Source organism: Rutidosis leptorrhynchoides, chromosome 1 (assembly GCF_046630445.1).
Source record: "Rutidosis leptorrhynchoides isolate AG116_Rl617_1_P2 chromosome 1, CSIRO_AGI_Rlap_v1, whole genome shotgun sequence".
Lineage (NCBI taxonomy): Eukaryota > Viridiplantae > Streptophyta > Magnoliopsida > Asterales > Asteraceae > Rutidosis > Rutidosis leptorrhynchoides.
The window spans coordinates 69,317,575-69,330,555 of NC_092333.1; the positions used below are offsets into that span (position 1 = coordinate 69,317,575).

The 12,981-nt window shown below is 31.4% G+C and overlaps 1 protein-coding gene across 1 annotated transcript; it reads right to left on the reverse strand.

The window, feature by feature from the left end:
* Positions 1–8,486: 8,486 nt before the first annotated feature.
* Positions 8,487–12,147, reverse strand: LOC139861374 (uncharacterized). The gene is made up of 4 exons (XM_071849760.1): positions 10,550–12,147; positions 9,886–10,032; positions 9,574–9,690; positions 8,487–9,245 (listed from the first exon to the last, which is right to left on the reverse strand). Exons 1-4 carry the CDS (start codon positions 12,038–12,040, stop codon positions 8,625–8,627), a joined length of 2,376 nt encoding a protein of 791 aa, XP_071705861.1. The 5' UTR covers positions 12,041–12,147; the 3' UTR covers positions 8,487–8,624.
* Positions 12,148–12,981: the final 834 nt, after the last annotated feature.

The following is a 12,981-nucleotide window of genomic DNA, read 5'->3' on the forward strand; positions in this document are numbered from 1 at the left end:
CAGCAAAACGTGCTGTAAAAACATCACCCGTCATGGGTTCAATATATCTTATTATTGAAGATGTTTCATATCCAACATATATTCCCATCCTTCTTTGAGGACCCATTTTAGTGCGTTGTGGTGGTGCGATAGGGACATAAACCGCACAACCAAATGTTCTAAGGTGGGAAATATTTGGCTGATGACCAAAAGCAAGTTGCAAAGGAGAATATGTATGACTTGCGCTTGGTCTAATGCGAATCAATGATGCAGAATGCAAAATTGCATGGCCCCATACAGATACTGGGAGTTTTGTTCGCATTATCAATGGTCTAGCTATTAACTGCAATCGTTTAATTAATGATTCAGCTAAACCATTTTGTGTATGCACATGGGCAACGGGATGTTCAACAATAATCCCAATAGACATGCAAAAGTTATTAAATGCTTGAGACGTAAACTCACCGGCATTATCTAGTCTCACCCTTTTAATAGTATAATCAGGGAAATGTGCTCTCAATTTAATAATTTGAGCAAGAAATTTTGCAAATGCCATATTTCGACTTGATAATAGACAAACATGAGACCATCTACTAGATGCGTCTATTAGAACCATAAAATATCTAAATGGTCCACATGGTGGATGAATTGGTCCACATATATCACCTTGAATTCTTTCAAGAAACATTGGTGATTCTTTTTCAACCTTAAGAGGTGATGGTCTTATTATCAACTTTCCAAGTGAGCATGATGTACATGGGATAAGTGCATCATGAGGGATCCTTTGATCCGCCAATGGATGTCCATGTGTATTTTGTATTATTCTTTTCATCATTGTTGATCCTGGGTGACCTAATCTCTCATGCCACAAACTGATCATTACAGGATCACATAATTTTTCTTTAACTACCACATTTACTTCAGGTACATTTATATGTGTATAATGTAAACCAGAATGAAGTCTTGGTAGTTTTTCAATTACACGATTCTTATCAGTGATACTTAAATATTTTTCATTTCTGTTGTCACTGACTGATAATCATATCCATTTTGGTATATGTCAGAGAAACTTAACAAATTTCTCTTTGACATGGGAGAAAATAAGGCATTATTTATCAGAAAATTCGTACCATTTGGTAACATGAATTTTGCCTTTCCCATTCCTTTTATTAAGTCCACATGACCTGATATAGTATGTATAGTTCCTTCCGTTGCTTTCAAGTCTGTGAAATATTTTTTAGATTTGAGTATGGTGTGAGTGGCACCACTGTCTGCAATACAAATATCTCCACCATTTGACTGATTTTTTACTCCAGCAGTATACATCATGAACTTCAAAAAAAAAAAAAATATGAGAAACAAATAATGAGTATATAATTCATCAATATATTACATTCAAAACATGTTACAAACGATAGCACATAATAAGGAAATATGTAGTAAACTAGATATGGTGTAGATTGAAAATCTACAACCATTTATTTAACGAGAACATATAATAGGATATCTATATATATATATATATATATATATATATATAGATATTAGAAATTTATTCATTAAAGTAGTCACAAGTTGGCTCAATGATTTTTGTATCAAGGTCATCCACAAGATTTGCTTCTTTTCCTTTTCCCTTTAGGGATTCTTGATACCGATTAACAGAATGCTGATTTGTTCGGCAGTTTTTAGACCAGTGGCCAATTTTACCACATCGGTAACAAGAATCTTCAACATTCTTTGAAGAGCCTTCTTCAACATTGTGATTTGTGGGATTGTATGGTGTTTGGATTTTATAATTTTGTGGATTATTATTTCTTTGTCCACGACCACGACCACCACGACCACCACGACCACGACCACCACCACGACCATTATCATAAGGGTGATTTCGAACATAGTTATGATTTTTATTATTGTTATGGTAATTTCCATGATGATGGTTTTGGCCAATATGGCTACGACCTCTTCCACACCCTCGTCCATGTGCATTTCTTCTTTTATTATTATTATTATTATTATTATTGTTAATAGCATTAGCTTCAGGAAATGCTAGCGCACCGGTAGGACGAGATTCTTGATTTTTCATCAGTAATTCTTTATTAACTTCTGCAACTAAGAGATAAGTTTGAAGTTTGGAAAAAGTTTTATAATTCTGCAATCTTAAATTTTCTTGCACAGTTATATTTGCAGAATGCATTGTGGAGAAAGTTTTCTCCATCATATCAGCATCACTTATTTCTTGACCACAGAATTGAAGCTTTGAACGGATCTTGAACATGGCCGAGCTGTATTCACTTACCTTTTTGAAATCTTGGAACCTTAGATTTCTCCATTCTTCCCTCGCAGCTGGAAGTAATATTTCCTTTTGATTATCGAATATACTCTTGATACTTTCCCATAAAACATGTGGATCTTTGATAGTGAGAAACATATGTTTTAAGGTGGTATCAATATGTTTGCGAATAAAAGCAATTGATTTTAATTTATCTTGATCGGAACAAGTATTATTTTCTTTTAAAGTTTCTAGAATACCCAATGATCCAAGATTTATTTCTACGTCCATAACCCATGATGTGTAGTTTGTTCCCGATACGTCTAAGGCATCAAACTCAAGCTTTGATAAGTTTGACATTTTCTATTTTCAGAAAGATGAACAACATAAATCATAATCATAATCATAATCATAATATTTTTTTTTCGTAGATAAATAACAACATGCAATTAGAATTAGTTTAGATTCATAAGTAGTAAACAAAGGAATAATGGTATGATTACAAATAATAAAATCATAAGGGAATATAGGTTCATATTATATTATATTATTAATGATATTATTATAATATATATTAAGTTATAATATATATTATTATAATATATTTTTCTTATTTTAACCTTTAAGATTTACTTTTAATAAAAATACAAACTACTTTTCTTATTTTAACTTTTAAGATTTACTTTTAATAAAAATACAAACTATTTTTTCTATTTTAACTTTTAAGATTTACTTTTAATAAAAATACAAACTACTTTTTTTTATTTTAACTTTTAAGATTTACTTTTAATAAAAATACAAACTACTTTTTCTATTTTAACTTTTAAGATTTACTTTTAATAAAAATACAAACTACTTTTTTATTTTAACTTTTAAGATTATAAATTTAAGAATAAACATTAGTATGCATGAAATAAATAATGATTAATTGCATAAGTAATCATAAATGTTAGATAACATATAAAGACCCCATCGTATTCGTATTGATCGGAATTAATCTCGACCCATGGTACCGTGTTGTCAAATGACGTGTTGCGTACATAAAGTACCGTGTTGTCAAATGACGTGTTGCGTACAATCATGAGGTCTTATTAACATAAATATAAATGTTAGTGAAGTTAATAAGAGTTAGATTACAGAAAATATAATTCAGGTGGTATAACCGACCATATATAACTTAAATAACATAAATATAAATGTTAGTGAAGTTAATAAGAGTTAGATTACAGAAAATATAATTCAGGTGGTATAACCGACCATATATAACTTAAATAACATAAATATAAATGTTAGTGAACATAACTGTAAATGTTAGTATACATAAATAAATGTTAGATAACATAAATGTAAATGTTAGTATACATAAATAAATGTTAGATAACATAAATGTAAATGTTAGTATACATAAATAAATGTTAGATAACATAAATGTAAATTAGGCGACAGTGTCGACCATATATCATTTAGGTGGTATAACCGGCCATATATTAGTTAGGTGGCAGAGCCAACCATATTTAGTATAAATGTTGAGATAATCGTGCTGATAACGTGTTATAATTCAGTAGGCTTATAACTACCTTTAGTGGTTCTTGACTGTAGAAGGTATATAGAGATAGAGATACTGTAAAACGGAGAAAACAAAGGTTGAACAAAAGGTATGAGTAATTGGTTTTTTATTTATAGAAAAATGTACAATGAGAGTTTGGTGGCATTTGGAATCTAGAGAGAGATAGTGTTTTTGTTAACCAAAAAATACATACAATAAACTCTAACTCAACACACCTATTTATACTCAAAAAAATATACTATGCAATATCTATAATAATAATAAAATTATCATCCAATTATTACTTTTATAACAAAATCATAAATAATTTAATCTTTATTTAATGTGTATTTTTATCAAAATAATTTCTATTTTATTAAATGTGTTTTAAAAAAAGCCGTTGGAAAAATAATTTAAAAAATAAATAAATACAATATTAATAATAATAGTAATAATAATAAAAATAAAAATAATAAAATAATTAATATTGAAAGTGGGGTCAATGTGGTTGGTGTGATGGATGTTAGTGAATGTGGTTGGAAGAAGTTGTTGAGGTTGCGGTGATGTGGCAGCAGTGTGGTTCCATGACAGGTGTCATGGATAAAAGTGGTCTTAGTCCCTGATATTTTATTGCACGGATACTAGGGATGGCAATGTATCGGATATGGATCGGGTGAGGCCGTATCCATATCCATATTCATTTATTTATTTTTACTTTTCATCCATCCATATCCATATCCGTCGGGTGAAGCGGGTTAATGGATAATTATTCATATCCGTTTAAATTTATTTTATTTTTAACAATTATAAGCGGTGGTTCACTATATACGATCAAAAGTAATATTTTTAATAGTTTATGCGACCGAAAGTCACATTTTACTAATCTATATAACAAATATTCAATAGATAACCTATTAAACGTGTAAAGATATCGACATGTAAGTTGCTTACTTTTAGTTACATGGAATCACATTTGAACCACCAAAGTACGATAAATTCATTTGATTATTTAAACAAAACAAAATATAAGAAGAAAGTTATATTTTTAGAGAAAATAAAAAGAAAGATGAATATGAATATAATTAATGAAATATCACTATATAAATGATACTAATTTGAGTGATAAATTTATATATTTAGTCATTTCGGGTGAAAGCGGGTTCATCGATGGATGAAATTTTTTCATCCACATCCATATCCATATCCATTTAGATCGTCCATATCCACGAATAATCGGGTGGATCGGATGGATATCCACTAGATCAGGTATCCATTGCCATCCCTAACGGATACGCCTTAGGGTTTTTTTTACCTGGATACCCCCAATATTTGAGTTTGTTACGCGCTTGGTACCTGTACCTGACGGACGTTAGTCATACTCCGTTAAATGATCTCATGATCTTGTAAAACAATCACATGTTTGAAAGGTGCAGTTTGTCCGATCTTCGCGTTTTCACTCAAAATAAATATCGAAACATGATGTTGCAAAACTATTACATGTTTAAAATGTGCAGTTTTATCATTTTAGTACTCCGTATCACTTTTCCTAAATTCAAACATGATTCGTCCATTCATGTTTGGATATGATTTTGAAAATAAAAATTTAGGATTCTTATTTAACGTTGTATTAAATGGACAAATGGTTCTTATTCAATTATATATTTAGCGTTGTATTTAATGGACAAATGTTACGTCCATTCATTTAACGGATTTCTCTAATGACACCCCTTAGGTTTGTCATTGAGAATTAAATTTATGCAAAATGTTTTAGTTTTGATTTGTCCATTTAATACAACGTTAAATATATAAATGAATGGTGAAATAATAAACTTATTTATAAAGAATGATTTACTTCCCCATTCCCTTAAAAATCAGTTTCCCCCTGATTACTTTTACACACATACACACACGCGTGCGCGCACGCGCACACACACACATATAATAAACTATAATTGACAGTTTTATGTTATTATTGAACTCTTCTTATATATAAAAATCCGTATACCAAAGGACATACTTTTTATTTATTGAACAGAGCCCATAAAATTAACACGACGGTCTTGTTTTGATTCGTTCATAATTACATTTTATTGAAAAAAAAATCGGTTCATTTAAATATAAATTATATTAAAGGGGTGTGTGGATTGCGTTTCAAAAATTGATTATGCGTTTAAGATAACTAGAATCGGATAATCAGCTATAGTAAACTCTGCTACATATTAATAATGTTTGGATTTGACTGTTACAGTATGATAACGCAATAATCAAATAATCTGTGTTTAAAGTGTTGCAAATCGGCTTATTTGTCAATTTTTCAAATGAAACGCAACAATCCATAATCATGTTTTGTTGCAATAAGAAATGATCTGTTTTTTAAATTTCACGTGTTCAGTCTCTTAAAACGCAGTTAATTGATTTTTTTTCTTTAATTTTTCAAACACTAAAAACTAAACGCCTTAAATACTTGATAATCGGATAATCACATTTCAAATGCAAATCTAAACACCCCTAGATTTTAATCACGTCCAATTTCAGTTCATTCAATTATAGATTCAACTTCATAAAATAAAACATTCCGAAAACCAACGGGCCTAATGTAACTATAAGTATTGATAGTAAAATGTAAAGACATAAGTTCCAAATGAGTAAATTAAGTATTATATTTATTTGTTTTTTAGTGGGAACCATTATACTGTTAACATGATATATGGTTGGATTGAATATATGAACAAATTTGTAATTTTTTGATAGACAATTGATACAAAAAAATGGATCGATTCAGTGATTCATATGCATGTCTAGCCATAACAATTGGTAAAAATATCATAAAGTATTTAGTAGTATTTCATGTTTCAATCTGGCAAATAATTTAACAAAATTGTGTTTATCATGTAAAATAGTGAATTGATTTTTCATACTTCATCTATGAATACATGCGTTCTTTAACTCATCAACTGATATGTAGATGTAGCCATATCAATTGCAATATCATATTATATGTAGTGATATTACATGTTTCAATTCTATAAATTTAATATGTAGTGATATTACATGTTTCAATTCTATAAATTTGCGAGTTATAATCTATCTAATAAATCTAATCAAATAAAGGTATAAAACTGAAACTCAAAATGATGATGAGATAGCTAACTAAAAAGAAACTCGAGAATACAACGTTCACATCGTAATTATATATATATATATATATATATATATATATATATATATATATATATATATATATATATACACACACACACTAGTGAAATGACCCGTGAAACCACGGGTTTGTTTAAACGAAATAGTTTAATGATAGTTATTAAGTGAACGTAAATGCTAAAGTTATTTAGTTTAATGACCCGTGGAAGCACATAGTCCGACTAAGAAACTAATCAGCTGAACATTTCATCAAACACCTAAAATGCATATTTAACAATCCACATCTAATCATAAGCGATAAAATTGGTTGTCATTTTATTTTAAAAGTGTAAATTAAAATATAAATGTAGAATTGGTTCCTTCTGTCTAACTTTTATACTTTCTCGTACTTAATTCAAAATAATTAATTAAAATAATTTGAAATTATTTAATTTTAATAATTAAAATAACTATTAATAAGATTTAATAATAATAATTAATTAATAAGATTTAATTTTTAATTCAAAATTATTTAGATTAATGACATCACTCACCATGCTTAGATTTTTTTCTTTTTCTTTTTAATTTTTTCTTAACAAAGGAATTAGTCTAATAATGACATCATCATTTTAGCAATATAATAGAAACTATATATATATATATATATATATATATATATATATATATATATATATATATATATATATATATAGTATGACTGTATGCACTAACTTTTTTGTCGATCGCCCAAAATATAATGCAAGTGATGTTAAAACTTAAAACGATTAGATAGTGTATCAGAGTCCATAAATAAGACCCCAAAATAAGCTAATGAAAGCATATTTCCTCGCACATACTAAATAAAGAAATAATTTACTCACTCATTCCCCATATAACTGTCCTCCTTATTATTTTTGTTTGTTCCAAAAACATTTAACCTTACTTTAAATAACAATAAAAAATCATTAAAGTTTCAATTGCACTACTTTATTATTAAAAATTTAACATTAAATATAACAATTAATTTATTACATACTCTTCATAATAATATTAAATGATAGACAAATCAAATAATTCACCAATATATCTTAAATCTAATAAACACTCTTTTTTCGAGACGGAGGGAGTAACAATTTTTTAAAATGGCCCCTCAAACATCCTCTAAAAGTGATTACGTAACAACTAGCAAATGGCCGTAAATACATAAAAATTCTCCCGAAATAACATTTTGACTTTGATCATGAACGTTACTTTGATTTGATTAGTTTGAACAACTGTAAATTTGTAAGCATATTGCATGTCAATAATTAGCATAAAGTTAACCTTTAGTCATCTGCCTTACATTGTTGCAAAAACATGTGTATCGGCAGAGACATGCCTTACATAGGGCTCATCTTGTGTAGCATATTAACATCCGACTATTTGTGTGGATATCACAAATCACAGTCATGAACAAAGATTGGAGCTTAGCTCGCCATATGTAACTCTCATCAAAGTTTTCATTATACTTTTAACTTTCCTACTAAGAACATCAATTTACACAGAAATTCTAAAGGCAAAATCTCCCCTTTAAAATATGTATATTCAAAACCGCACACATTTGTCAACAAGTAGCTAAACGTGCTATGCAAATCAGCAGCCAAACAAGTACGTATTTGATAAACGAGACAAGACAAAAGTGTGACAGTGTCACACCATATGGCAATTGAAAAACATCCTCTTGAGTACACTAAAAGCAACGGCCACGAGTACCACTGTCGTCATTATCTTCTTCGAAGCTAATATTCTCAGGTTCACCCTCATACCATGTTCTCTCATGAACTTCACAGTCTCCCTGCCAAAAGTGATCAGCCAAGAGCAAATGGCACCCAATATCAACCTAATTGTATCCATAGTTCCATAGACATTAGTACCCTTGTCACCAGAAACCTCACCATAGGACCAGTTGGCAGGTCCCACGTGACCATTTTCATGTGGGTTCAGCCCTATAAGGCTGTTTAGCCACCCAGACAACTTTACGAGTAGATTAGCTAGCCATGCCACCTCATCGTTAGATATGGGTCTCTTCATCCAGTCGCCCTTGTATCTTATGTCTGTTGTAGGGCGATTCCCAGCAGTTTTAGGGCAGAATACCTCGTAATGTGATTTTTCAGCATGTTTGTTGCCTTCAGGTATGCCAGAATATCCTATGATATTGTCACCAAAAAGGCATCCCATTCGGGCCTTTAAAGAGCTAAGAAGCTGTAGGTTGTTATTAAGATTTTCATGTGATACAGCATGAAGCTCAGGCTCAGCACGAAGAGCAAGCAGCTGCAATAAGAGTGAAAAAGTTGTGGTAACCAAAGTTACATTTGATACAGAAGTTCAAAATGTTCTATATATAACTAAGTGTATCAAATATGATTATAAATAAATAGTATATTCCAACATAATGAAGGTTTTTGATAGTTCCATTTTAGAAGTTCATGCTGATTTAACAAAATTAACAAATATTTTCCCTTTCTTTTCTGTTGTTTGGAAGTTACAACCACATTTTATGAAGAAAAAAAAAAACATTAGATGTTATATCATTAATACCCATTAGGATTTTGGAAGAAAAAAGTAAGCAACAACAGTTCAAACGTCAAAGTCAAAATACCTGAAGTAGTTGGTGTCCACCATCTTCACTTGTGCTGAATAGTTTCAGATCTTTATTCCAATTTTCATGCAAAAATGATCCATCAGCATCAGTCTCAGATAGGCCATCTTCCCAGTCCTAGTCATTTGAATTCAATTCAAGACAAATTAAAACAAATGGTATTGAGAAAAACTAAGCTAACAAATGTAAAAATATATTCAAATAGTCGTCAGAAATGGAACCAGCATAACAATTGCATTAAGGTTTTCTTTTATTCAATATGTCTAGTGACTGGCTATAGGAACAGACAACTGTACTTGCAATGAAGTATACCTGTAATTGTTCACAAATTGAAGGTACGAATCTGTATAACGAATTAAGAGTTGACTTGGATGACCCTGCAGTAGTAGAATGAAAAACAGTGTCTAGATTCTTTATCAGATCCACGAGTTCCCTAGACGATGTTAGCACATCTACAACCTGCAAAGTACAACCAACAAGCATATTTGTCATAACAAAAATAATGGTGTCTTCAATCATTTGCACATACTTCCTAATCATGACTATTTTTATCATCACATACCAGAAACATGTATTACCTAAATGAAGTCATCCTGCCCATCCAGAATAAATATTAAAGACAATAAAAGTACAAATTAAATGATCTAAACTTGTAAATAGACCGATCTAGCTTTACTAGTTTAGTGGACAACAAAGTATTATCCTAGTTTTTGCAGTTGCTTTATACAACATTTGCTATGTATTCTGCTACTTGTTACTCCCTAATCATTGAGTAAATCTCTCAGTACCTACCACTTAGCTTATAACTTGTCAATTAAGTATTCCATGATAGAAATAGAATGTCAAAAATCATGAATGAGGAATCAAATGTATACTTAAAAAACGAATACTAACCTGACACTATAATGGGCCCCAAATTTAAAAGAAAATTATCATGAAAATTTGATGCAGCAAAATAAAATGAAATTGAACAAACCTTAAATACCATCTGCACAACAACTTCTGGATCCGAGTGAATGAACTTATGAGCAAACCCAATGAAGTGCATAACTAAGGAACTGTAGAAAAGGTAATTCGATACCACAAAGCCTTGCCAAGATGAAGAATATTCACGTGGATGAGATATAATAGCCTCCTTCGTAGAATCTCTTTTCACACTGTCAGCACTCGCTTGAATCTCTGAATATTCATCCAAACTAACGGCCCATGGTTCCATATAGGTAATCCAAAGAGAAAATACTTGAGAAACATTCTTCACCGAAGTTTCCACCGGGCAAAACAGAAATGTTCTCAAAATATATCTGTAGAGTGGCCTCTGGATACACGAATTCCAATAACCAACGGATCCTAAACCAGAAAACATCTCCCTATACTTCATATCAACAGATCCAGTCCCCCTCCAAGTCGTTATCTTACTAAGTTCTACCTGATCACATCCCTCAACACTACTTGGAACCAAACTCGAATTCAAATACTTCACAAACACGTTAACAACCTCACCCAACCCAGCTGTAGGCGGCAATTCAGCTAAAATCGACCGAAGAGGAAGCACAACACCAAATGACTTGCACAACTTAACAGCCAAAGGCGAAAAGTCATTATCCACAAGCCAAAAATGTATAAGCGTATGAACAAAAAACTCCGCATTCTCAAGAGCCAAAGTATTATAACTTGATGAGTAATGCAACAACGAACTCCGGTAAGGTGACTGAGCATTCAAATCATTTAAAGGCACAAAAAACCTAAGATAAGCATTCAATAACCGAATGTAAAAACTACTACCGTCCTTATCCTTCGTCTCACTTCCTCGAGGTTTACTAGAACTACTAAACACCGGAATTGACTTATAAGCCCAGTTCTCTAGCCTAACTCTTTTACTAACCCTAGTATTAACAGTAGTATTAGTGTCACAACTTCCTTTGCAAACCGGATAATAAGCAAACCAAAACAAATAATATTCCAATATATTCAACTGAACCTGTATCGAAACTTCATTTTTAAGCCTGCCTTTGAATAAAGGACATAAATCAGCTAAAAGCTCACACTGCCTACCATTTTGTAACGTCAAACGCACCCACTCAGGTAACCGTTCGATCGGAAAAACATATTTAACAAGAGATAACCTATCAACAGCTGTAACAGAATTCATCAACACACCAGTAGGAGATAAGAGATTAAAAACCTTACTAGAGAGATCAGAATCATTAGCGTTCGTTACAACGTCAATCCAGCCGTTAGCGTTAGGGTTTTGAGGTTTTTGTTCATCGAAACCGAAAATTTTGCAGATTAGGGTTGGAAACGTGACGGAGAAGAACCACCGTGCCTGGTCTGGTGAGTGTTTGTGTAGAAATGATTCAACGGCGGCGCAAGCGGTGGTAATTTGTTCCGGTGATGAAGCGGCGGCGATTGTGGCGGCAAGGTCGGCGGATTTCGTTTGAGCGTCTGTTGCGTATGTGTGTGAAATCATTTTTTGTAATAGAGATAGAGACAGAGTGTGTGAGGGTATAATACGGGCGTCTGTTTTAGAGAGAGAAATTAGGGCAAAAAAGAGGGGGAAGAGAGAGAGTGAGTGAATTTTGAAGGTTTAAATGGCGGGGATTGAGAAGAAGATTGGGGAAGAAGGTTTTTTGTTAAAAGCGTGGATCTTGTGATTTTGAAGAGTATGGGTCCCGTTTAAATTCGTAATTTTAACATAGCTAAGTCATGATATTTTCCTATTGTATTTGTATGGAGTAGTAATTTATTTTATTTTGTAATAAAGAATAAAGAAATACAGAAAAAAATAAAAATTAAGCTACGTTGCATATATGTCATTTTCATTTGATTTATACAAATTCAAAATTAAAACTGATGAAGGTGTGCCGACCTGATCTTTAGTTTGTTTCGTTTATATCCACGTCGACACAAATAGCACTATTTGAAACTACTTTTAACGTGTCTGTTCTAAATGTTGAACATTAAACCAGGTCAAAATTGAAAGAAGAAAAAGTTTAACATGTAAGATCATACATAACGCAGCGTTCGTGGCCTCACGGACGTCTATGTGACATGACAAACGCCCACAAGCGCATGTAATGTGGGCGTTTTTGAAAGAAAAAAAATTTGGGGCGTTTGTTAATGGAAAACGAATCAAAAAAGTGCATTTGTGTTTTTTTTTAATAAATTTTTTTCATACTTCTTCACCGTTTTTTAACCCAACTTTCAATTATCTTTTAGCAAATCACCCACAAACGCACTCAACATTTTTTCTCCTTACAAATTACAATCTCATACTTAACATGTCATAATAGGCATAAACACACAAAAAAAAAAGAAAAAAAAAAAAAAAACAAAAACCTCTCTTCCACTCCACAGCGCCACCATTATTTATGGTCTAAGTGAAATTGCGCATGTGCTTACGACATTCAT

Bases quoted from the DNA above. Each gene is read 5' to 3' on its own strand.
- LOC139861374 (XM_071849760.1), bottom strand. From the start codon at position 12,040: ATGATTTCACACACATACGCAACAGACGCTCAAACGAAATCCGCCGAC. The intron at 9,691-9,885 runs GTATACTTCATT...TCAAATGACTAG, and splicing joins CAATTTGTGAACAATTACAG to GACTGGGAAGATGGCCTATC. The intron at 9,246-9,573 runs GTATTTTGACTT...CTCTTATTGCAG, and splicing joins GTGGACACCAACTACTTCAG to CTGCTTGCTCTTCGTGCTGA.